Source organism: Anarhichas minor, unplaced genomic scaffold (assembly GCF_050575085.1).
Source record: "Anarhichas minor isolate MPS153535 unplaced genomic scaffold, ASM5057508v1 ptg000041l, whole genome shotgun sequence".
NCBI lineage: Eukaryota > Metazoa > Chordata > Actinopteri > Perciformes > Anarhichadidae > Anarhichas > Anarhichas minor.
In genome coordinates, this window is record NW_027466487.1 from 5,989,454 (window position 1) to 6,015,336 (window position 25,883).

Consider the following 25,883-nt stretch of genomic DNA (forward strand, 5'->3'; position numbering starts at 1 on the left):
CACCAAAACATCAATTACCGGCCTGCTGCGGCTGCACTTTTCTCCGCTTTGTTCTGGTGCTGCAGCACATTGTAGCTTTATGCTGCTTACTTTGTAAAATATTTAAAAGCAATAAATAAAAGTGGACGCTATATGATCATTTTGGCTCAGCAGGATCTGTTTTGTTTTATATTTCAAAGTAAAAGCACACGAATGTGCAACAAGTCCAAATAAGAGCACAGGGGAAGCACCTGAAGGCGTTTTCATTCATAAAAAAACATTCATAAATAAGACCTGAGCTACTGCACATCTCAGACCCATCCAAGCAATAAGCCGGTCAAAGGTTTGATTTGGTTCTGGTGCTGCAGCACGTTGTGGCTCGGTGCTGCTGGATTTCTAAAATATAAATAACTAAATACAAGTTGCCATCAAACAGTCCTTTAGGCTTTGCAGGGTCTGCTTTGTCCTCACCGGTGTTTTAAAGGGAAATCACTTGAATGTTCAACAAGTCCTATTTGAAAAGTTCTGAACTCAAATCAGGGCTCAGAAGAAGCACTTAAAGACAACGCAAGAGTCTAAGCTGCATAGAGACGTACTGATACACTGTGAGGGGCATTCAGTCACTTATACCTCTTTGAAGTATTTTTTTTTCTGTAAGTTAGATATATTTTCTCCCTGTCTGTGAGTATCATACAATATATTACGTGTCGTCCAGTTCCAGCTCTTTATTGAAGCTTTATGAACTTAATATGAAAAATCTAAACCTAAGGCTCCATGCGGTTAAATGGCTGCAGCACCGTTTCAGTTAGATGTCTTGTGCATCCTCTGATAAACACTTACACTTACAAAATTCTGCATGAAATATTCAATTTGTGAAGAAAGTTTGGGATCTCTTATCGAATTTGAAATAAAGTTGTGCTGTTTGGCTGCACGTCAAGAGTTTACTGACCCACTGGCAGGCTGCTTCTTTTTAAAGTTAAAGTAGACAACTTACCACTGAGACCGGGAGCCATGGATTACTATACCGTAACAACACATATTATCTTAATTACGTTTCCTATACATTTTAAATGGATATCTTAGCTTTTAAAGATGCACATGAGCTTTCTTTTCAGATGATTGTATAGTTTAAAGTAGCAACAATATGATAAATTTCCTCCCAGTTCAACATCTATTACCATTTGACTTGTAGGTCTGTGCCGTGCTGCCTGAAGGCCAGAAATGCATTCATGGAGAACGAACAAAGTGCGTTCATTTTGTTCTCTTTTGGTTCATAGTAGCAAATATTTCTGTTGTATCAGAGATGGTGTTTTCTGCATGTTGGGTTCAGTAGATATGGAAAGAGAATAGGGCAGGAACCCGTCCTAACGTGTTCCCAGAGGCCTTCCACTGTTTCCTCTACAACTATGGCCGCTCTGCAATATTCCCCACTATACGGTACATGCAGATTGCATAGCAACAAAGGCCTATGTCTGGCCGTTGTCTGTTACTATCGCTTGAATGCCCCCTACATGCGCATGTGTGCGCGTGCACATGCACTCACGTGCAATGCCGTCACCAACACACCTCCTCCTACTCCCTCCATATCCCATATGTACTGCCATCTTTCCACCTCATACACCCCCCCCACCACCACCACCACCACCACCATTATCCCATAATATTCATGGGTCGTCCATTCCCTCTGCCCCCTCCCCCCCATGTGCACACAGCTCACCGCCCACTCTGCCACCCCCACTTCCCTGCCTGACAACACCACCGCCTGCCATCCCATAATATTCATGCACACGCTCCACACGCACACACTCATGCACAGCAGTGCGTTCAGCTCTTTGTTGGCAGAGATGCCTGAGCAACGCGAGCGTGCTCATGCACAGCAGTCGTGTTTCTGCCTGCTACCATAATTTCGTCTGCGCTCACACTGCTGAGGCAGGTTGCCCTCAAGTGCACAGAAGTAGCAACGCAAAGGACGGGGAGACTAAAAGGTCGCGGGTCACATTTCTGTCTCACAATGACCGTGGGCGGAAATGCTGGTGAAGTCCAGAGTCACCATGAGGCCCAGCATCCATCCCGTGGTAAACATCAGGTCCATTTAGAGTTGCCCCACCTCACAGCGGAGTGTCCCAAAGTCTGCTGCCGCCTCCCACCACAACAGAGGGAATATAAGTCATCTCTATGTCATGCTGAAGCTTTAACAAGCATCTATTTAGGCTCTGCAACCTGGCTACAGTCAATCAGCACTGGGCCAGTTCAGCATGATAAAATGTCCACGAAATGGGGGAAAGATAAAGATAAAAAAAAAAAAAAAGAGGGCAAGTTATTTACGAGAGAGGGGTGAAGGGATGAGCGTAACAGAGGCGCCGGACATGACAGTGGCCAGCTCATCACCATGGCGTTGCTGTGGGAGACAGCGGAAGACGTCACTTGGAGAAACAGGGGACACAAAGGAGGAATACGACATGAGGAAGACAAAAAAAAGGAGGGAAGGGGGCCTACAAGAAACCTGTCTGCAGATATAGACAGAGGAAAGTGTGTGTGTGTGTGTGTGTGTGTGTGTGTGTGTGGATGGGGTGACCATTTACTCAGGATCTGGGTGTCAGAGGGTTCAGGTAAATGGGCCACCGAATCCTAGACAGGGACCGCGAGTCTGCAAATGTTGGTTCTGGTGCCGCACCGACTCATCCGATTCAACAAAGGAGCAGTCAAGCAGTAAATAAGTTTCATCAGGTGTGACAAGGCTGTAGCGCAATCTTATTATTTTCTTTTCTTTACTTTATTGGATTCAAAATGTCTTCAAGGTTCAATCTATTCATCCGTAAAATTAAGGACATTACAGTGATTCCAATCCAATCAGTCAACACTAATAACAGAAAAGACACTAAATAAATGCCAATGAAATACAATTAGACAACAATAATAGGCTGAATCCGATTCATAGTGTTTTTCAAAGTTCTCACAGGCGCTTTACAAACTATAGAATAAAAGAAAGGAAAAAACGAGCAGTAAAGTCTTTGATACGGACAGAAAAATAGATACGAATAAAATGAAAGAAATGATTGGAATAAAAACACAGCAGTAACTACTAATTGGCTAAATTGAATGAGGATCAGATCTTAACAGGTCAAAGATTATTATGTCATAAATGTGTAATTGTTGAAAAGACAACAACCTCTTAAACCAAACTGCAGTGACTCTCTCGCGAACTAAAACTCGCTGGTGAGATAGCCGCAGCTTTCCCTAAAGCTAAAGCCAATATTTCCCACTTGTTGTTCTCATGGAGGCAAATTGAAAATAGATTTTGATGCTTCAACATCTTAGTGATTAGGTTTGTTATACCCCAGAGATAAGGCTGTAGCTAAATCTAATCATAACGGAGAAAAACTGTTTAACCTAAACTAGCTATCTTCAAGCTAAAAGTTAAGTGTTTTAAAGTATAAATATATTTATTTTAGTTTGTAAATTCAAATCCAAGCAAGCTGGAATAACTGAGTTTGTAGATACTAGGTACTGTCATTTATTGTGCCAATAACCTAAACAGAACAAAAATTGAAGCTAGAGCTGCAACACTTCTACAACAAGCATCTACAGATAAAAGTAGATCGTGTTGTTCTTCCAGATAGATATACTGTTCTTAGAAGTGTGACGGATTCTCTGTAACATTACTTCACTGACTAAACAGACAAAAGGAGGGAAAACTACCAAATCAACTGTGAAAAAAAGTGCAATTAAGTTGAATAATTCCTCATCAGTGTGAATGATTTCCAGTAAATAAAGAATAATCATGCAATTAGTTACGCTGCGTATTCTTCAGTGCATAAAAGAGTAAAACATTGTTTAGGGAATACTATACTAAATAAATCTACACATATAATGTAATTTCTTTCTACATTTATGTGTCATAAACCTGCTTTGTTATTCTTTACTGCTTTTTGCTAACCCCGGTGTAACACCCATCCGCTCTCTCCTGGTGCCCTCCTCTCCCTCCTATCTCGTGATTTATTTGCCTCAGTTCCAATATTTGTCGGCAGTGTGTTTTCTTCCCCTTGTCTAAATGTCATCCCTTCTTCTAAGACAATGTAGGGAATGGGAGAGAGGGAGAACGAGAGGGCAAACGTGGGGGAGATAGAGGAAGGGGAGGTGGCGGGGGGACTCGTAAAATGAGCAACAAAGTTTGGGAAAATTAAACATTAGGTAAGACACTTTTTCTCATGCATATACACATGTGTGGAGACAGACATGCTGAGTCATAGTTTCTGATGTGAGGATTTCCTTGCGAGACGTCCGATGGACCAATATTCCTGCTGTAGTGTTTCTATAGAGAAAACAAAAGGCTTCAGTTTGTCTTCTCATAAAGTGTTTCTCAGCAGTAAATGCACTCCTGCACACACATTAACACGCATGAATACAAATGGGACAAAGAAGTAACGCACTCATCTCGCTGTGACAATCATTCAAAGAGCATTATCTCCATCGCAGGCTCAGATTTTAGGTCTCATGCCAACAAACACAATAGAAAGCATACTTACACTGTTAATACTTAGGTAGTAAAACTATTATCCTTCCCCAAACCTCCTCCTCCCCTCCCTCCGCATCACTCCACACCCTGGATCACGCCTGTCCTCCCTCTCTCTCCCTCCCTCCCTCATTCTCTACCTCCTTTATAACCCATCACTCCCATCTCACTGCTCTCACTCATTCTTGCCGTTTCAACCTGGAATGGAGACTTTTTTTCAGATGATGAAACTGAGTACTTGCTGACACAATGTTTTTGTAGAAATTGAATTTTACTTGCACTTCTGGATTTTATTTTTTGTTTTTGGGGGGGGGAGGTAGATCTACAGATCAATTAAATTGGACACGTGGACTTGTTTTTTCTTAAGGATGAGTTTTGCTTGCAGTTTGTAAAACAATTCCAGTGAGCATGCTTTTGCTGTCACTGACAGCATAAGTGAAGAAACTGATGAACAACTTAATTGATTGAAATTGGGATTAAGTTTCAATTTGATCAATTCATTATATATATATATATATAAAAAAAAGAGGATAAAAAAGACGGATAACTGGATATCACAGGACTATGATCTGGTAAGAATCAATGTTACTTTTGGAACTGTGTGTACAGTCGTAGAGCTGCAGCGGCATCACACAAAGTTTAAAACTTAGATATTCATGAAATGATTGTTTATTTTGTCATTACAACAGATATGCGGGGATCATCCCCAGACTCTGGGACAGAAACGTAAACCAACAATACAACAGACAGACAGATCCCTTTGACTGTGGAGACGGGCAGCGTGCTGTCCAAAGACCCGGCCTGACGCACGGAGACGGACAGACAGACAGACAGTCTGATGCCAACTGTCTCCACTGTCAATCTCACGGCACCACTCCTCCTCCTGTTGCTATGGGCAACCCACCCCACCATGGCAACCAACTGGCTGTAAGTCTAGCGTGCGAGGGAGAAAGAGAAAGAGGGAGTTTGTTTGTCATGCTATAACTTTTAAAAGATGGTGACATGTCTCTAAATCTCTTTCAGTCGCTCCCCTCTCTTTCTTTGTCTCACTCCTGGTGACCTTTTCTCTTTTCTCTCTCTCTCTCTGTCTTCTCTGTCTCCTCTGCCTGGTCTTCCCCTTGTTTCCATCCTCCCTAAAAACTCTGCCCGGTCGTTTCCTCTTCATCCTTTTTGTACTTTCTTTTCTCTTCTTCGTGCGCTCTTTCCTCTTTCACTCCCTCCCCCTTTTTTCTTCATTATGCATCCTCTCTTTTTGCCCCACTTGCCCCATAATTTCCCTTTTAAAAAAAACCTCCCGCTCTAAGTCACTTCACCACTGCCCACCTTTGTGTCCCAGCTCCCTGGCGAGGCTGCCTCGCTCCAGGCCCGTGTCCGGTGCTGCCCCATGTGCGCGGCTGAGGGGGCTGACCCCGGGGCAGGTGGGGGTGTGCAGGGCGCGAGGGGAGGTCATGGAGTCCGTACGCAAGGCAGCCGAGACGGTCATAGAAGAGGTTTGTCTCAGCGTTGACCTGCAGGCATCGTCACCATTTGTCTCAAAAAACACCCACTAATGTCACAACGCAATCATTAGAGCCCCTTGTCTCACTGCTATGCATGTCATTGTCAGTGCCAGCACCAGTTCAGGAATCGACGCTGGAACTGTTCCACCACCCCACGTGGGATCAATGTATTTGGCAGAGTCATGAATCAAGGTATCATCCTATTGATAATGTGTCGTGGAGAATTTACCTGCTGATAAATCCATACATTGAACAACTCTCACTGGAGGGATTTCTGCGTCGTGTGCTCTATCTTGATTTCAGGGACTCGTGAAGCGGCCTTATTGCATGCTTTGTCCTCAGCAGCCGTGGCAGTGGCTGTGACCCGAGCCTGCACCCGCGGGGAGCTGGAGAGGTGTGGCTGCGACAGGAAGGTCAGGGGGGTGAGCCCCGAGGGTGAGCTTGGATTCCACTGCACCAAAATGTAACGCGTCAAGTCCGCACTGAGTTTACGTATATCAAAAAACTGCTGCTACACTATTTTTGTGGGTTAAAACTTTGTGTGGAGCAGTGATGCCTGCATCCCAGAAAGTGACAGCAGCTATTTTTTCCATCAGCTGTCACTGTGCTGTGTGATCCAGTGTCGATTCACCATTTTTATCTTTTTCAGTTTTTTTAATTACAACGTGCAGTTGTTTCAAGGTTAGAAAAATCCACAATACTGTCTCTCTCTGTCCAATCGCAGGTTTCCAGTGGTCAGGGTGCAGTGACAACCTGTCCTATGGTGTGGCTTTCTCCCAAACATTTGTGGATGAACCAGAACGAGCCAAGGGGCTTTCAGCGGGGCGCCCACTCATGAACCTCCACAACAACGAGGCGGGCCGAAAGGTTGGTGGTCGCAACTCTTTGACGACATCTCGGTTAATTCACGTGTCTTTGTCTTCTGTAACATTCAATCTGCACTTTGCTTGTATTCACTATTCTCTCGTCCTCAGGCCATCCTTCACAACATGCAGGTGGAGTGTAAGTGTCATGGCGTCTCCGGCTCCTGTGAGCTGAGGACCTGCTGGAAGGTTATGCCCCCATTCAGGCGCGTTGGTTTTGTGCTCAAAGAACGCTTCGATGGAGCCACGGAGGTATCAGAAAACACCTTGTGCTTCTTTCAGCTCAGCTGTTGAACAAATGTGGCAGTCGCAAAGTATCAGAGTTCCCAGTCTGTAGCTCTCTCTCAACATCCTCCTCCTCCTCTTAGGTCCGCCTGACTCGTATAGGATCCAGGACAGCCCTGCTCCCCCGTGACCCGCAGGTCAAACCCCCTGCTGCCAGAGACCTCGTGTACCTTGCTCCGTCTCCCGATTTCTGCCATTTAGACCCCGACAACGGTATCCCTGGGACAGCTGGTAGGAGATGTAACGGTAAGAATATTTCACAGGGAAACGATCCAGATCATCCAATTCATCAATCACAGTAAAATGACGCTGCTCTCCTCTAAAACCTACCCAGGAACCTCTCGGCTGGCACCAGACGGCTGCGAGCTGGTGTGCTGCGGGCCGGGATACAGAGCAGGCCGGGCTGAGGTGGTGCAGCGCTGCTCCTGCAAGTTTTCCTGGTGCTGCTCAGTCCGCTGCCAGCAGTGCAAGAACACAGTCACCATTCACACCTGCAGAGTCTAAGAGGGCTCAAACAAGACCAAACCGGCTGAGCAGAGAGATCCAAACAAACCACGAGACAGACACTCGCGAACACAAGGCGGGATAAAGACAACGTAGACAGTGCAGTGTTCATTTAACTCATTTTTGACTGAATCAATGCTGTTAAGTTTGAGGATTCCGTTGTAAAAGCTGCAAAGTTAGTTAGAGCACATGTAAAAAGCAAGCAACCATGACAAAGCATCAACAGTAAGCAAGGCACAAACAGAAATCACTGTCAGGTGGGCAGGCACAGACATGCATGCACACAAATACACGTAAACACACTAATCTCGCATTTAACGGACAAAGCTTTTAAAGCTGTACCTAACCACAACTAACGGAAATACCGCAGAACTATTCTTATTTTATGCAAACTATTTGCGTCATAGACTAGCAGGTCTTTGAACATTTACTGTATTTAAGTTTAGGTTTATTTATTTGTATATCCAAGTCTTTGCTTGAGTTCAGCAGGCATCTTAAATAGCAAAAATAACTTCTACTTACATTAGTGTCTGTCTTGTGTTTGGCCCCTCACCTTCATGTGAAACTCTCCTGTATGTTCCTGCACACGCAGTGCTTTTAGGTCTGTTCATGAAATCTAATAAATACAGTAGTTTTATCCAAAATACCACAATATGTTTGAGCTTCTTATTGACCAGACGTGTCTAAGATATTGTCACACTTGACATTCTTGACTAAGGCACACAGGTAAGCTGCCAAGTGAAAGGTATCCTGTCGAGTGTTTTGACCAATGTGTTGATGAGCGGGTCCGTTCAAGGCTGGGACATGATTTTCCAGGCTGGGACATGAGTGAATGTGCACGGTTGTAGTTAGGAAACTGGCTGTTTCTTATATATTTTAAAAAGCAAGTACATAGTGCATGCAAGCCCTATAACAAAGACTGACTATTAGTGCTGTGACACACCAAAAACATTGCAATTCAGCAGCATAAGGCAGGGAAGAAGAGGGCCGCTAACTGATGAAAACTGTGCAGGTGGCAAAATATCCAAAGATTGGCCTTCCTTTCAGAAGAATACATTTTATTTAACTTGTTTATTAGGCCATAAAGGTACACACAATGTGTTTAGTGAGAAACACGGAATGTAAACATGAGAGATACTATTTAATGTGGTTAACTAGAGTTATCTCTCTTATGATTTGTCGTGCATGCAGTATTCTCCCTCCAACATACAAAACAATGGCTACTTTCCATGTCATTAAACCGTTTTATTAAAAATATCCTGTGATTACAAACACCCAGAAATTTACTAGCAAAGGTTAGCATCTCAATCTGTATCAAGATTAAGATCTATTCAAAACATTACAACTTAATTTGTTACATTATCAATCGCTCAAAGTTGGTAGTCTATCAATAAAAAATAAAACAAACCTTGATGAAATGAAAAGTCAAGTTTCAAAATGAGTAACTGCTAAAAATTTTCCCAAAACATAGTCACAAAATTAAAACAATATACATGAAATGACAATAAAATAGAAATTCAGAATTCAACTGAAGAGGGGAAATCGGTGAAAATGCACTTGGCCTCGTGAGAAGTCTCGGAGAATTGGAAGACGGTAACCTTTACAGACGTCTATCTTTATGTGGAATGACAATAAATCTCTTTTGATTTCATTATTCACTCCAAAAGGGTCAGAAAAGAAAGCAAACAGAGTACCACTTAACATTAAGTCGCCCCTTTAAATGAATGAATCAAAGTTCACTAAAAGACGATGTTAAAAGTGTTTCCCCATTTATATTTCACGACACTGGATTTTAAAGAACTGGGCCAAAATGAGTCAAACGCAATGGAGGTCAAAGTATAAACTTTATATAAGAATCTGTCTTTAAAAGAAATGGAGAGACAGTGACAGACAGGAGGGGGAGGGGGGGGCGCCCCACCTGAATATTTGTAGAGAGAACACTGCAAGTTCTAAAAGCTTTCAGAAAAGGAGAGAGGTGACACTTACTGCTTGCTGAAGTTTTGCTCCCCCAGCCTCTTTCAACGTTTATTTTGAAGGCACAATCAATGTACACGTGTGTTAGAATAAGTCTCAATGGCATTGCACCTCCCTTCCCCCTTTTGGTTTGTCCTTTTTTTCATAATGGCCATTGATCTGTCTCATGATTTGATTCACCCCACCTATTACACCGTTACGTCGTTGTCCATCTATAGCAGGACACACTTTCTTTTGGTTTTGGTCTCAGGAGGCTCCAGTGCGGCCAGGATGGCCTCGTCAAACACGTTCTTAAGTCCTCGCTGGTCGCAGAGAACAGAAATCAAGACAGAGAGCGATAATTTAACATATGTTAATATAGCCTGATTTATCAAACACTGTGTTGCTTTCAATTTAACAATCGGATGAAAATTCAGCAATGCCCCATACCTGTGTGAGAGCAGAGCACTCCACGTATTTGACAGCCTTGAGCTCACGAGCAAGCTTCTCTCCGTTCTCGGGATATAGGGGGCGCTGTTTGTTCTTCGCCAGCTTCTCGATCGTGTTGCTGTCTTCCCGCAGATCCATCTGTGTTCCCACTAACAGGAAGGGTGTGCGTGGGCAGTGGTGAGAAATCTCAGGAACCCACTGAGGGGGGGAAAAAAAGATACTAAGATTAGATCCACGTTTTCTTCCTGACCGGCCAAGTCGAGGACGCGGTGGCTCAATACTTTGAACCAAACAAAATGTGTTTGATGCTTGAGTTTTAAAAACGATCAGGTCCTGAAAGCTAGCACTGAATGTCTGGTCGGATTAATATAATATTAACATTTTAATATTAATATACTCAGACAATTTTGTTTATGCAAAGAACATTCTTTTGCAGATGTTTGTGTTTCGGCGGCATGTTTGAGAACTTTGGCTTGTTTGTTTAATGAAAAAGAGTATAAAGAGTAAAAATGTAAGGGTGTCATATCTGCTCTAGTATCAGAAATATTAAACACATCCCTGAGTCCTTGTCACATCTGTAGAGCTGACATGACGAGTAGAAGATTATATTTCTATTAAATATTTTGATAATAGATTAATCTTTAAACAATCTCGTGAGCAGAAATGCCAAACTTTCCCAATTTCAAGGAAATTGTGATGGACATTCAGTTTCTTCTAACTTTTTATATACTCAGAGATTAAATTCATTAATTGAGAAAATAACCAACCATAGATGAAAACAATCCTAAACCTACACGTCTGTCAAACAGACTCCAGCACCTCAGACACATTTAACACAAAAGTCAAGTTCATGTTGTTTTAGTGAAAAAAACAAAAAGAGATTTTAAAAACTGACCTTCTCTTTGACATTTTCATATGATGACGGAGAGACGACGGAGAAACATACAAGGAACACGTCGGTCTGTGGATAGCTGAGAGGACGCAGCCTGTCGTAATCCTCCTGACCTGTGAGCGACAATCACAAGAGAAACAGACGTTTTTCTACTTGTTTTAAAAGTGACCGAAATAGAAAAAAAAGACGTTCACAAACATTCTCCTTACCTGCTGTGTCAAATAGGCCGAGTGTGTAGGGCTCGCCCCCTATCATCACCGTCACTGCATAATTGTCAAAAACCTTTAAGAACACACAGAAAAAGTATTAAATAAAATGCAGCATGTTATGAAGAATGAATAAAAGGACAGAGCATTTCTAAGTCGGTGTGTTTACAATATACTGTACTTCTCAACATGATTCAGCCTCGATTAAATCTTCTTACCGTCGGCACATATTCTGAAGGGAACTTGTTGGTTGTGTATGAGATCAGTAAGCAGGTCTTTCCTACAGCACCGTCCCCGACCACCACACATTTTATAGTCTGCATCTACAGAGATCAAGAGAGAATAGGAAACATCACAAGAGAGTCTGTAAATACAGCGAGACACCGAGAGAGGAAGTAACCGAACATTTACATTAACAGGCAGTGTTAACGAATGACATGCTGACAAAGAGCTGCTATAAATATCACAACGCGCAACCATTTCGCAGTAGTGGAAAGTACAGTCATTTTGAAGTAGTTGTACTTTACTTGAACATTGATTTCATTGTCAATTTATTCTTCTTCTCCACTACATGAGGGAAATATTTGTACTCTTTTATTAATTTATTTGACAGATATAGTTACTAGTTTGTTAATAGTTAGCTCTGCCTTAACTTGCTCCAACATTTAAATGCTTGCACAACGATGCATCTGCAATAATACCCCAATATTATAATATACCCCTTCATGAGTACTTTTACTCCACTACAACTATCCTGAAGCAATGGCAGATTTACCGGACAAACATATAATAACTTTATAAAGTACGGCCCCAACAGTATTTGAAGTAGTTAAAATCAGCTTAACCTAGTTGAGCTGTATTGCATTAGCCTACACAGAGTAGTGTTTCTGCTATTTAGACTAACTTTATTGATAGAAAACTAGAGGACAGAATAACAGAAATATCTGTCAGTGCGAACTACACAGAGTGTAATAAGACTCTTAATTAATGCAGGTGTGAAAGCCAACCAATCATACATCAACACACACAGACAGGGCTAGTATCGACTGTAAAACAATACAGTTTATCTGCTACAGGGTTGGAATTTGTTTGATATTGTTGTCGGCTATTTACAGGAAAAAGAAGAAGAAGCTAAATATAGAATGTACTTCACATTTATACACTTTTTACGGGTTTTAGTACTCCTATGTAGATGTATTTTGGGGTGTAAGTAAAGACAAATTATACCGGTGGAAGACATGGCACAATCTCTACATAAGTCGTGCTGTGCTTGTTACTACATGTGCGTGCAATAGCGTATAGATGACAGTGAATCACTTCCGCACAGGCTACATACCAACGATGTAGACGAGAGAGAAAAACGACGGCCTATTAGCCCAATGTAACTTAGACACTTCCGCTAAATAAAATAAGCCGCTCATTGGATAAACGTACGGGTTTAAACGTGAAAACTTTAGGAAATAGCTTTAACTTTATAAGCTTTAACCACGAGCTGTTAAAGCTGAGCCTGGTTGTAGTTACGTTAAGTTATTGAAGTGATTGTATTCGCTCAGATTGATAAAGTGGAAAAGTGTTAACTGTCAAACTGCTGCCTCAGTTACTGACGAAAGTAAAAAAGGCTTAATCTATCAAGAAAAACACAATTAAATAATCGTACAAACAGCGGTGGTAACAGTCAACAACTTCAATAACCAGATTGATGTTAGCCAACACTAAATCAAGCTTGATGGCTCGGAAACTTTAACACTACGCGAATTTATAAACAAATTCACGAGCATTTCCTCTCGGTGATAGCTTTGTATTGTTAAAGCAACACTCCTACATGTTTGCCACTGTATAGTTAGTGATAAATAGTCATTTCAGACTGTTTTTCTAACTCTACTCACCGTTTTTCTTCGGACAGGTTAGGCGTTGGTTACATCCGGGTTTGAGGGTCGAATTATTTAGGGCGCAGCCGCAGATCGTCCGAGCCACACTTACAACTTTAGAATGTGTAGAATACAAACACCGCCGACTGGTGGACAAAAGTGCGCACAGCAGGACATCTATCTATCTATCCATCTATGCATCTCTCTATCCATCCATCCATCCATCCATCTATCTATAGCATGCACATTATATCCTTTCATTGCCACACGTTCTTCATGCACTGGCGCACTACCTATACCACACATGTGTGACCTGTATAGAGATAGTTTTCTGTTTTGGCTGTATAATAGATACATGTTTCGTTTTGATTTAGTTTAGATTGTTTTCATTGTTTTGCTGCACATCTCTTGTATTTGTTTTCTGCACAGTGTTTAAGTATATAAAGTGCAACTGAGAACCAGATTCAAAGTCCCTGTATGTGTCAACAAAATTGGGCAAATACCGTTGCTTCTTATTCTGATAATGTTATGCTTTAATAGTTCATACAAACAAATTTGATTTCAACCAAACTATTTCAAACAGTGAAACTGGAGCCTTGGACCCTGTAAGGGTCTGGGGCCTGTGGCCAGTTGCCTGATTTAAGGCCTTGATAAGCCTTTTTTCACAGAAGTATTGACAAATCACAGGAGGAAAAGCTTATGAGTAAATAATACAATTAATGACGGTTGAATAATTGTATTAATTTGCTTCAGTTTCAGGGTCCTTTATGCTGGATCACTGTCACACTGACAGTGACTTACTGGGAGACTTGAATAGATTGCCACCATCGATTGCCATATTGTTTTCTCTAATATGAAGTCAATATGCCTCCTGTGAAAAGGGCCTATTCTAGAATACTGCTGTTTTGGCATCTGTTTTATGAGTAAACTAAATTTCTATAAATAATGATAACTCTCAATATAAGTTTATTATGTTGTGCTTTATTTGTTAAATTTAATATATTTTTTAATATTTTGATTGACAGTATTTCTCATTCTAAATCATGACGTTATTATAAAAACATTGCTGTGAAAGCCTCTAGGGAAACACTTTATTTTGAAAAATAAAGTGGCCGGAAGTCACTGTTGTTAGCTCCGATGCTAACTTCATAGTAGTGTTGCTTCTCTTTGTCAGAGGACTGACTTCCGTTTTCATGTTTGGTCCAGGTTTCTGGAATTTACTATCTAGTGAGACTCTGAGCCATCTCTTGCTTCGATTAACAGGAGTTGTGATTTAGTGTTTTCGAGACGGAGCTAATTAAAGGACCTCCTTTTCAGCATATTTAGAGTTTGAGCCCGTCATCTTATTTTATCCCTGAAAAACACGACTGTTTACCTAGCTAGCTGGCTAGCATCAGCCAGCTGAGTTAAATCACCTAGCATGTTTCGGTTCTTGAATGACGTTGATGACGACCCCTACATGATGTGAGTATTGACATTATTAACATGTTGTGGAGACACTGTTGCCACCACGTGTTTTGCAAGAGGTGGGAAATGTGCATGTTGGCACGCTGAGGGACATTTTTTTCAGTGTGCTTAAAGCAGGTACCTAACGTTTCTCCAGCCAGCTGTGGGGGCCTACAGTGGTCCACCATATTGGATAGACAATAACAAAAAGAAGAAGCTGTCAGACCTCTGAAGCATTTGGTTAACCAGTCAGTAGCTAAAATGGCCAATTGTCACTACTCATAGAACTTCCCTTTGTTTCCCAATTAACTCTGAGTTTGGGATTCAGCTAATTGATGGCAGGTGGCAATGATTGAATGGTCTTGGTACCGGAACATCTTTCACTTCACGCTACCTGAAGAGCTTTCCTCCCACGTTTGACACATCCATGGAACCTTCCTTCTGTTTGCTGAATAAGTGTTTATTCATTGGCATTCACTAACAACTGATTTGGGCTTGAGTAAATCTGGATCTGTGGATCAGTTTGTAGACTTGCTGCACAAACACCGGCAAGTTTTCCTTTTAGTTTCAGATCATGCAATCATATTGAAAGTTCTTCATATTCACCACGTGTCACACAGTGAGCAACAGCCTCCTTTATATTGTCAAAACAACAGAACAGGCTTGTCAAGGCTGCAACTATACATCATTTACATTATTGCCTAATCTTCCTATTATTCTCTTAATAAATACACTTATCTATAAAATGTCAGCAAATAGTGAACAATGCCTGTTCTAATTTCTTACTGCCCAATCTTCAGATGTCTTTTTTGTTCAACCAAAAGTCAAAAACCCAACAATATTCAGTCTACTGTCATCTGTATTAAAGAATCTGAGACGGTAGAAAAAGCAAATATTTGGCATTTTTGCTTTAAAAAAATGTATCAACTAATTGGATAATTGAGTAGTTGTTGCGGCTCTTTAATGAGCTCCTTCCACGTTCTTTAAAACAATAAAAAGAACAGCACACACATTCATGTCAAATTGAGTTGAACCTTAATTGATTAGTTAATTTATAGAAAATTAACCTGCAAGAATTTTGACGATCTATTTGTCATGTAAGTCATTTGTTAAGCTTTTGTCTGTTTAGAACTTGAATCTTTTTGTAGATTATTATTATTATTAACAATTATAAACAAAATATTACAACATCTTAAAAAATAAAATACAATCTAATATAATATAATGTATGAATGGTACAATTATAATTGAAATCTGTAAATATTTGATAAAAGAATAAATAAACAAGATTACAAACCTGCCTTTTATGCCAACCTTCTGTACTCCACAGTTTTGTAAACACAGTCCTGTGGACGCTTCGTAGTGATCCCACACATCCTATTCTAAAAATGGACAAGTTTACCCCCCATGTAGCCTGTTTCAGTGTAATCTGTGATTTCTTCTAGGGATCCATTTGCAGCTCACAGGCAGCAGATGAGGCTTATGTTTGGACCATTTGGCATGGATCCCTTTGCTCTCGCCCCCCAGATACAAGCACCCCGTGCACCACGCAGACAGGTAACTCTCCGCCATGTTGACGGGGCTGTATTCATGCGTTTTGTTTATGTCACGTGTATGATATCCACATTAGTTTATCTGGTGTATTTAAGTTTTTTTTATTTTAAGATGTACATTTCTTTTCTAGGCTGGTCCGCTGGCCCCCTTTGGCATGATGGGAATGGTGAGTAGCTGCTTCTATGACCTCCTTCAATAGCAGATTACACATGTAGCCGACTATGGCAGTGTGATCAAAATATTACTGCGCTTCAGGTGGAAAGCACAGTATTGTGTGAAAAGTGGACTTCGGGTATTTTGGTTTATGATTTCATGAACCAGGGTTAGGATTTAAAATAGGTTCCGGTCTTGCGTTGACATAGATCCACTTCATCAATGCACAATGCGGTGAGAAAAGACGAGTCTGTGCTTGTCTTTTCTTTCCCCTATTAACTGATAACCAGTGATCACTGGACAAAAGACAAAATAATATGATTACAGGACTCAAAAAAAGTGTGTTTTATGCATCTTCTTCCTCTGAAAATGAAGTTGTTTGGCTCAAAGGATGACCCTTGTGGCACTGAACTGACAATGAATGCTGTTGTTTTCAGAGATGTACCACTCTGTTTATACGTGAGGTTTCATCAAATGTCTGCTTAAATGTATGTTTGCAGGGTGGAGGAGGAGGAGGAGGAGGAGGAGGAGGAGGAGGGTTCATGGATATGTTTGGCATGATGGGAGATTTGATGGGAAACGTGGTAAGTAGCTCTGTCAACCAACTTCAAATAATCAGAATCTAATTACCTCATGAAGGAAACCTTTGCCTGAACAGTAGTCCTTCTATTTACTCTTTATTATTTCCTTCTTGTAGGATAGGATGTCCGGCTCACCGAACTGTCAGACATTTTCCTCTTCAACAATGATCTCCTACTCCTCTTCAGACACCGGGCCTCCTGAAGTTTATCAACAGACCAGTGCAACGAGAACAGGCCCTGGAGGGGTGAGAATAACTTGTTAACAGCTGTTGAAATGGTTCATGGTACACCCAGGGAGTGCTGATTAGTGACAAATAAGTAGACCTGATTTCTCTCCTCAACCTCCAAGGGCAAGCCTGACTGGACATGTTGCCTTCATGCTTGCTTAGTCCAGGCATCACTGTGGCCTTCTGGCCTCATAATCCATGAATTCACCGGTAATTGTAGTGACAATAAATAGATCATGTACACTATAAACATCAAAGTTGTCACACAAACATTTCCGTCTCCGTTCATTCAGAGTGCAGAGCATCCGGCCTGTTTTAGTAAACCGAGTCGCCACTTTTTCACCTCAGATCCGTGAGACGCGACAGTCGATGCGGGACAGTGAAAGCGGCCTCGAGCGTCTTGCCATCGGCCACCACATCGGGGAGCGCGGACACGTAATGGAGCGCTCACGAAATCGCCGCACTGGAGACCGCGAGGAACGACAAGACTTCATTAACCTCGATGAGAGTGAGTCATTGGGCCATAAAGTGATTGTTAACACTATTGTTGTTAGACGCTGATCATGCTGCAGTGACAACGAGATGTGTTATTTGTGCCGTGTGTTCCTGCTAGCTGATGCTGGAGCGTTTGATGACGAGTGGAGGAGGGAGGCAGTAAGATACGTTCCCCCGACTGCCCGGGCGCTGGAGTACGGCCGAGATCGACGGGGAGGAGGCCAGCAGCTGGCCCTCACTGCCCCCCCCGCCTCAACGAGCCCACCAGGCCATCGGCTCGACTCCCCAAGACACCGCCAGCCCACCACCCGTCCACGCTACGACTGGTGAGAGGTAAGAGTGAGGATTCAGTTATTTAGAGCAGCTGTGATTCTGAGGCCTGCATCAGTCGAGTCCAGCCTGACCTGATGGGTGTGCATGACTATTGTGAGCCAATTTTGGCTAATTACCTGTACATTGTTTTTGCTGATGTGCCTGCGGATAAATATAAATAAATAAACAAATTACAGTAATAAAATTAAATTATTTTTTTTTATATTAACTTACATTACATTTTGAGCACTGACTGTTTCTTTATTGCTGTAAAATGTCCTGCTCAATTTATGTTGTGGTCACAGTTCTTTAATAAGCTAATTTAAAGGATTGTATGCGAAAATGTACGTTATATTTATGATTGAATATGTTTTGGCCAGTATAATGTTCTTAATATCAATATAGGCTTTTAAACTCCAGTATCAACGAGTCGGGCTTATTTTGTTTCTTGAATCAAAGTACATGAAACAATGTCCGGGTTTTCTCAGCACGTCTGAAACATTAAGTTTCAGGTTGTTGTCCAGATATGATGCAATAAAAGGCAAACAAGTCAATTCAGTTCTATTTATACATCTCAATATCACCTCTTGTCATTAGACAGTCGATTCAGATACGAAAAATCTCCCCTCAAAAAACCTTAAATGGGGTAAATATGAAGGAACTCGTATAAAGAGGAGGGATCCTTAGTGTGTACAGAATAGACAAACGTAATGTCCCATTCCTCCAAATGTTTAAATACAGTCGGAATTTTGATACAAGCCGTCTTCGAACACCAAACCGGCTTTTGTTGCATGTGTCTGTCGGTGAAGTCTTCGTTAAAAATGGTTCGATTGAAAGCTCTGTTGATTCCATCTGCCTTTCCTGTCTGTGATTTGTCGTAACAAACACTGCGGCCTCGGCTGACTGTCTCTGCAGGTGTCACACTTGGGCGACTAGATGGAAGAAGTTGAGGGAAGATTTCCCCGATGCTGTGAACCACGCTGAAGATGGAAGTTGATGATCGTCACAACTGCCCGTCGTAAATGTTTGATATGACTGGACTGTCTATTCATGAACAACATACACGCACACACACACACACACACACAACGAAACCCCACCCGCTTGATAGTTACATTTACAGTTCTCCTTCTCCACTGCTACACTCAACACACACACACACACACACACACACAACGCACCCTTGTGCAAACATGGGTATAACTACACTCACTTTATATATACTCATTCTCAAAACTTGACATGTGTTTTTGCCCACTGCACTTACGTGCGACAGTATACAGTACATAGATCTGCTGTACAGTCCATTTTATGTTTGTGAAGACACTAGTGTGTCAGTGAATTGAATTGTATACTGTTAACCAATTAATCTAACGAAATAAAAGTTCATTAAACATTGTTAGATAATAATTCAAATGTGTCTCTGTTGTGGTTGTGTTTGAGATTTCATGCCTTGTGTAATAAATCATGGAGTGTTTTCTAAAACCGTCAACGTGCACCTTCAAAGCAATTAATGTGTTCAACTAAATCTGTCAATTACGGGTCGTTTCTTGCTAGTCTGTAGTTGTGTTCAGAGTTACTGTTTCTCTGCAGACGTAGAGCGTGCAAATCTCTAAATCTGCTGCCTCAGTTCATTTTTGAACTGACAAATCAGCTGTATTCTTCCTACTGCATGTGTATCAGTGTGCTCCCTCCTCCCTGTGCCACCATGTCTGCTGGTCATGTGACATCCAGATGGAGCACGCAAGTGGAGCAGCCAATGAAAACCGTCTGCTTTGACAAATCACTCCCATAGCAGGCTCCCTGCCTGCCTCCTTCTGTCCTCGCTGTATCTTTAATTACATCCAAGACTATTTTTAAATGCACGTCCTATCCCCCAACATGCACCGCTCTCGTCACCTGTCTACCTGTCTTCCTGTCTCCTTTAATCTCCGTCATTTGATCTCTGAAGTTCTCCGACAAGGCAGCTCGTTTTGTGCATCTGTCTTTGCTTAGATGTATCCTGCTCACCGTTTCTTTGTTCTGATATATTGCCTGCCTGTCATCCACATCTAAAGTATTCAGATGCTTGTTTCCATTTTCCCGGCAAAGTGTTACTTTCCAGCCATTTGTTCGCAGGATAACCGCACTGCCTGCATTTGGCAGCAACCATAAATTAAATGTTAATGTTGGCAGTTTCCTGGGGAAAATATTTGCACACGTCATCAGGTGCTACTGCAATTTGTTAGCTGATGAGCAGATGTACACACATGACAGGACTTGTAGGAAGTCAATGTCAAATGCAAATAGTCTACTAAGAATGGTTACTGTGCAAATCACGATATATATTTTCCTCAGACATTTTATTTTCCTGCCGCTTCACTAATGCAACATAAATGCATGCAACTCCTGCTGTTCTGCTCTATCCCTCTTTCCACTCTCCCAGTTTCGTTCGCTTCCCTCCCCTCTTCGTCTTCCAATGACTCACACGCTCCCCCCCCCCATGTGTGTCATACGTTTTCACCCCTTCTCCTCCCACCTCCCCGTCCCCCCGTCTCTCCTTCTCCTGCGCCCACATCCGCTCACTTTCTCCTCTCGCCTTCAAACACGCTGCAGGTAACGTTTAAAAAGATTGATCTATTTCTTCATTCCCTCCATCCCACTAAAACCATCTCCCTCCACCTCCTCTTCTTCATTTCCTCCTGTTCTGTGTTTTCTCACCGCCTCATCTCTCCATTGGTCCATATTCAGCACAGAAATTAAACTGGCTTGTGTTCCGGAACAGGTTGACAGTAGATTCATAAATAGGTATGCATTATTAGCTTTTGTTTTTTGTTTCCTTCCCTGTGTATATGTGCTTGTTTGTGTGTGCTATAGGGAGCATCTTTTCCACAGCTTTCCATCCCTAAGGCTGCGTCACTATCATCACAAGGTGTGTAAATGTGAGGAAGAGGAAGAGTGTCAAGTCCTTGTGACTCATGTGAAATTGAGGCTGTAATGAAATGCATTTTTGATGTCTGCTCATTCCTATTTTCATACGCATCCGTCTGTTTGTACACCGATTACCTTTCTCATCCCTTTTTTAAACCAAAAAGAGAGAAATGATCATGTGATTTGGTGTATGAGCACTGACATGTAACATGCAAATGGTTGTATTAAAGATTTTCTTTTTTTTACAGGATGTCCATCGTGAATATTGTTGCCAGGGAAATCCTGGACTCCAGGGGAAACCCAACTGTGGAAGTAGATCTGCATACTGGCAAAGGTTAAAAACATAAATCCGTTAATAAAAGCATTGCTCATTTACTGTGTTTGTACTGTCAGTTGGCTTTTTGTCTGACAAGGGGCTTGACAGTGTACCATGTCTTATCTAAACCTCGAAAAGTCCATGTCGCACAAGCTTACCTTCAACCTTTCCCTTTTCAACCTCTACACATGACCTTTCTCTCCACCCACCAACCATCTTCTCTCCATTCCAGGTGTGTTCAGGGCTGCAGTCCCCAGCGGTGCATCCACCGGCATCTACGAGGCTCTTGAGCTCCGAGATGGAGACAAGACTCGCTACAAGGGCAAAGGTGGACATTAGTAATGAGATGCATCTTCTGTGCTTTTGTCTCTTGTCTTTGCCTGCAGTGTCTCTGCTTTTGCTTGTCTGGTTTTGTGATATAAATGTGGACTGACAGTATTAGTTTTCCATGGTTTCACATATCTTCTGTCCTGCTGTCTAAGGTGTAACCAAAGCGGTTGGTCACATCAATGACACCCTTGGACCTGCTCTCATCCAGTCTGTGAGTATCAGCCCAGAATTTGATCATTTTAAAGCCGAAATGGCCGAGCAATATACTCAAGATCGAAAATTTCTGATATTTTCTTTTTCTTTCAGGGAATCAATGTGTTGGAGCAGGAGAAACTGGACAACACGATGATTGAAATGGACGGCACTGACAACAAATGTAAGCCTCGGTCATATCTCATGTGCAGTGATGGCATATATGTGTGGTGACATGTTTCCGCACCAGTGCTCACTGACTGCACCCATGTGTTGCGTGACTGCGTCTGTGTTTCTCCCAGCTAAGTTTGGGGCCAATGCTATTCTTGGAGTGTCACTGGCCATATGCAAAGCTGGCGCAGCAGAGAAAGGTGTCCCCCTGTACCGCCACATTGCTGATCTGGCTGGAAACGGAGAGTTGGTCCTCCCAGTGCCTGTGAGTCCTGTTTAATTGTATTTAATGCAACAAAAAATATGTATTCTTCCAAAATCAAAAGCCCAAATACAATCTCATCTCTTTTTTTCTGTCTTTTACTCAGGCTTTTAATGTGATCAATGGGGGCTCCCATGCTGGGAACAGACTGGCTATGCAGGAGTTCATGGTACTTCCTGTAGGGGCGGAGTCTTTCCGTGATGCTCTGCGTATGGGGGCGGAGCTCTACCAGACACTGAGAGGTGTCATCAAGGAGAAGTATGGTCAGGATGCTACAAATGTGGGAGACGAGGGAGGGTTTGCCCCCAATATACAAGAGAACAGTGAAGGTAAGCGCAACCACATGTGAAATATTCTCCCTTGATTTCCTGTGATGTTACATCTTCCTGTTTCTCTTCGTCAGCCCTGGAGCTGATTAAGACGGCCATAGAGCAAGCAGGCTTCACAGACAAAGTGGTGATAGGGATGGATGTTGCTGCCTCAGAGTTTTTCATCGAGGGCAAGTACGACCTGGACTTTAAGTCTCCGCCCAACGCTGCCCGCAACATCAGCGGTGAGGAGCTGGCCAGCATCTACCAGGGCTTCATTAACAACTACCCAGGTGTGTATTCTGATGTGCGTGAGTTAAAAGGGTCAAACGCGTGTCTCTTACAGCTGTTATAGTTACATAGAGAACATGAAGTGGACAATTCATCATGGAATGAGGGAAATGTATTTCCACAGGTCACTGAGCGTCCAGGCACAGGTCTCAGCGTCAGTTTTAATAGCTGACTGATCCAGTGAATGGACAAACCCGCCTATTTTTCATATTTCTACAACCGCCATATTTCTTTCATCACATTTTAGACAGAGAAGCTAAGGGAACAAGAGAGCTGGATGTCTCCACAGCCCTGTCCCTCCTCCCGACACTCAGGCCTGTTAAAGAGGTTTTAATTATGTGCTACAGTGCACATTTGGCAAGCAGGGACCTACTCTGATGTGGCTCTTTACCCTGTCAATGGTGTGCTTCCTGCTTGTGTGGGCATCTGTGTGTAATGTAAGTGCATTTTAAGACATTACTCCCATCAGAACTTTTATTGTCTATGTCACTGGTGCTCTAGTCCTATTAACTCTAAGGTGAGTAAGGGAGAAAATGAGGGCTTCACAAAGGTTGTAATGTTAGACTTATGCAGAAAAATGATCTTAACCATTACTCCTTCTTTTCAGTGGTGTCTATTGAAGATCCTTTTGACCAGGACGACTGGCCGGCTTGGTCACAGTTTACAGCCTCAGTGGGCATCCAGGTACGCTTTGCCCTTGTTGTTATCTGGAAGTGAATTAGTGAGATCCTTATTCCAGCAATTGAGTATTGCACTTCCAACCATGAAAATAGTCAAATTTGATGCTGCAGAGGTCGAGAAATCCTTTTTTCAGTGGCTAGTATGGCTGCAAAATGCCATAATGAAACTCAATAGCGTATTTCATTGACTCTCTTTGCCCCAGTTTCTTAATGCAGACTGATCTTCATTGAATATAAATGGATTTACTGGGCTGAGTTGACCTGATACGATTACTGCGAGTAACAAAACACACTTCAATCTGCCTGTAACTTTGTTGCATAAATTGTGCAGGTGGTCGGAGACGATCTGACGGTCACAAACCCACGCAGGATACAGCGAGCCGTGGAGGACAAGGCCTGCAACTGCCTGCTGCTTAAAGTCAACCAGATTGGCTCTGTCACAGAGGCCATCAAGGCGTGAGTTTGTGTGTATGTGATGCATAGACAAACACATGTGTGTGTACATGCCTGCCATGTGAGAGCATGCGTCATATTTATATTCATTTATACTTCCCCTTGCCTCTCAGGTGTAAGCTGGCCCAGGAGAACGGTTGGGGTGTGATGGTGAGCCACCGCTCTGGAGAAACAGAGGACACATTTATAGCTGACCTGGTGGTCGGTCTCTGCACTGGACAGGTAACACACACACACACACATACACACACACACACACACACATACACACAAACACACAATGGGAAGTGCTGTCTGTTCTCTATTTTCCAATTTAGTTGCCATTAAAATTCTACATTTGCATTAGTTGTCCCTTTGTCATAGTTCATGAGGAAATAGAAAAATTAAACGCTAACATTTCACTGCAACAGCACATTTGGGAAACAAGACAATATAGAGCAATAATACTTGTATTTGTGCAACAGTAGCTCAAGTAATGTAATATACAGAAGTGGAAGGAATTGCAATTTGAGCTGTATTATTAAATAACTATGCAGTGTTTTTCTGAAGTGATTGAAGTGGTGAAATAATAAGTAGGCAGCTACAGAACCCCAAAAAACACTTTTGTCAATCACATCTTAAGAAAAACATACCAAACGTTTGCTGATTACATCTTCAAAATGCTAATATTACAGAAGCCTGCTTCTCTATGAAATGTGAATACCTCTGGAGTAGTTGCCATTCTTTTAGACATTTTACAGATGTGATTTATCTAAAAAAGCAATCGAAAGATCACTTGATCGTGAAAATAAGTGTTGCTTGCTGTCCAAAGGGTTAGCAATCATGCAGATGTACATGTAACTCTCTGTGATCCTTTGGTTTTTCTGTCTACCTTCAGATCAAGACTGGAGCTCCCTGTCGATCAGAACGTCTGGCCAAATACAATCAGCTCATGAGGTGGGTATTCATAGATTGTTTTGTTTCTTTATGTCTAGAAATACAAGTAGAAAACACCACTTATGCCGCTTCTACATTTCCTTCTTCTTTCCCTCTTTGTTTCATCTGCTGTTGTCTTCTTTCACACTCATCTGCCTGCTCGACATTTCTTTCTATGTTCCTCCTCACCTCCTCTCAGGATTGAGGAAGAGTTGGGTGACCAGGCTCGCTTTGCTGGACACAACTTCCGTAACCCCAGTGCCCTTTGAGTGCCAGTGCATTAGCAGTGGCACATAAGAAAGCACCCAAACATATAAATCATGTTATATTTCCCTGATGGGCACATAGTAATGCAATCATGACACCTGTTGTTACAACTAATTAGCTTTCAAATGACTAAAATGCACAGTTGATGCACTGTAGCTACAGTATATTGACCGGACGCTTCAGCTAGTGATTTACTAGCTGGTTGCAGCAAATCCTGAACAAAGCCTGGAGGGAAAAAAATGAGTGTTTCACCTACCAGCCGATGCAACACCTCCCCTTGTTAGTTTCTTTCTCTTTCTTGATTCCTCTGACTGTCGCCTCTTGACTCACTGCAGACGTGTTTTGATCTTATGTGCCCTGCTGTTTATTCTTCTTCCTCTTCCTCGTGTTATTTCTGATGTGATCCCTCAGCAGCTTGCTTTAAAATTGTATCTGTCACTTTGTCTGTCTATAAGGCCATGCTTAATAAAGACCTGGATACAAATTAACTCCAATCAAAGCTCTCTGTGTATCGATTTAAAGGGGCGGCTTTGCTGTGTCATTTAAGTCTTTTGCATAAAACGTAAATAATCACTGAATCCAGTATGAGTGAAAAACCACCTCTGCACTGCTCATTTGGAAGAAGACATATTTGAGCAGATTGCACTTCTGCCCACACTACATTTTGATGTCACAGCAGGTGTTTCACACCACTTATAAAAATGTTAAAGTGAAGGTCATTCCTGCTGATAAAATAATGAAAAGAATATGAAAGAATCCTTCAGGAATTTGGAAGGAATCCAACAGAAACTCAAGAGGAATCCTCTGAATTTTGCCAACCAAAGGAACTAAAGCAACAATTCATGGCCATGCATTCATACTTCTGCATCTGCAGAATGACGAGCGCAAAAGTATCATCAATAATAATTTTGCTCTGTTCACTAATCGTTAAAGATATATCACAGGAATCTAGTACATCTGTATTATCAGTGAGGAGAAATCTGCTGCACATGCAGTTGTCATTTATAT

General features: G+C 42.0%; 4 protein-coding genes across 5 annotated transcripts; 3 read left to right on the top strand and 1 right to left on the bottom strand.

Annotated features, from left to right (window-relative positions):
* Positions 1-5,087: 5,087 nt before the first annotated feature.
* wnt4b (wingless-type MMTV integration site family, member 4b) lies at positions 5,088-8,258 on the top strand. The gene is made up of 8 exons (XM_076109085.1): positions 5,088-5,419; positions 5,829-5,982; positions 6,099-6,183; positions 6,295-6,426; positions 6,716-6,858; positions 6,966-7,106; positions 7,223-7,385; positions 7,474-8,258. The coding sequence occupies exons 1-8, from the start codon at positions 5,331-5,333 to the stop codon at positions 7,641-7,643; spliced, it is 1,077 nt and encodes a 358-aa protein (XP_075965200.1). The 5' UTR covers positions 5,088-5,330; the 3' UTR covers positions 7,644-8,258.
* A 615-nt stretch (positions 8,259-8,873) lies between these two features.
* cdc42l (cell division cycle 42, like) lies at positions 8,874-13,119 on the bottom strand. The gene is made up of 6 exons (XM_076109084.1): positions 13,031-13,119; positions 11,363-11,467; positions 11,148-11,220; positions 10,942-11,051; positions 10,047-10,244; positions 8,874-9,919 (listed from the first exon to the last, which is right to left on the bottom strand). Exons 2-6 carry the CDS (start codon positions 11,465-11,467, stop codon positions 9,830-9,832), a joined length of 576 nt encoding a protein of 191 aa, XP_075965199.1. The 5' UTR covers positions 13,031-13,119; the 3' UTR covers positions 8,874-9,829.
* Positions 13,120-14,172: 1,053 nt separating this feature from the next.
* On the top strand, positions 14,173-19,272 carry mlf2 (myeloid leukemia factor 2). The gene is made up of 8 exons (XM_076109490.1): positions 14,173-14,476; positions 15,904-16,015; positions 16,143-16,178; positions 16,666-16,749; positions 16,863-16,991; positions 17,322-17,481; positions 17,587-17,801; positions 18,696-19,272. Exons 1-7 carry the CDS (start codon positions 14,433-14,435, stop codon positions 17,796-17,798), a joined length of 777 nt encoding a protein of 258 aa, XP_075965605.1. The 5' UTR covers positions 14,173-14,432; the 3' UTR covers positions 17,799-17,801; positions 18,696-19,272.
* Positions 19,273-20,939: 1,667 nt separating this feature from the next.
* Positions 20,940-25,390, top strand: LOC142969297 (gamma-enolase-like). Of its 2 annotated transcripts, XM_076109127.1 has the most exons (12): positions 20,940-21,024; positions 21,239-21,334; positions 21,489-21,547; positions 21,643-21,712; positions 21,831-21,964; positions 22,068-22,290; positions 22,365-22,562; positions 23,168-23,244; positions 23,572-23,696; positions 23,807-23,915; positions 24,571-24,629; positions 24,808-25,390. In XM_076109127.1, the coding sequence occupies exons 1-12, from the start codon at positions 20,940-20,942 to the stop codon at positions 24,875-24,877; spliced, it is 1,305 nt and encodes a 434-aa protein (XP_075965242.1). In that variant the 3' UTR covers positions 24,878-25,390. The 2 variants fall into 2 exon arrangements, with proteins under 2 accessions (XP_075965242.1, XP_075965243.1); XM_076109128.1 differs by lacking the exons at positions 21,489-21,547; positions 21,643-21,712.
* The last annotated feature ends 493 nt before the right edge of the window (positions 25,391-25,883 follow it).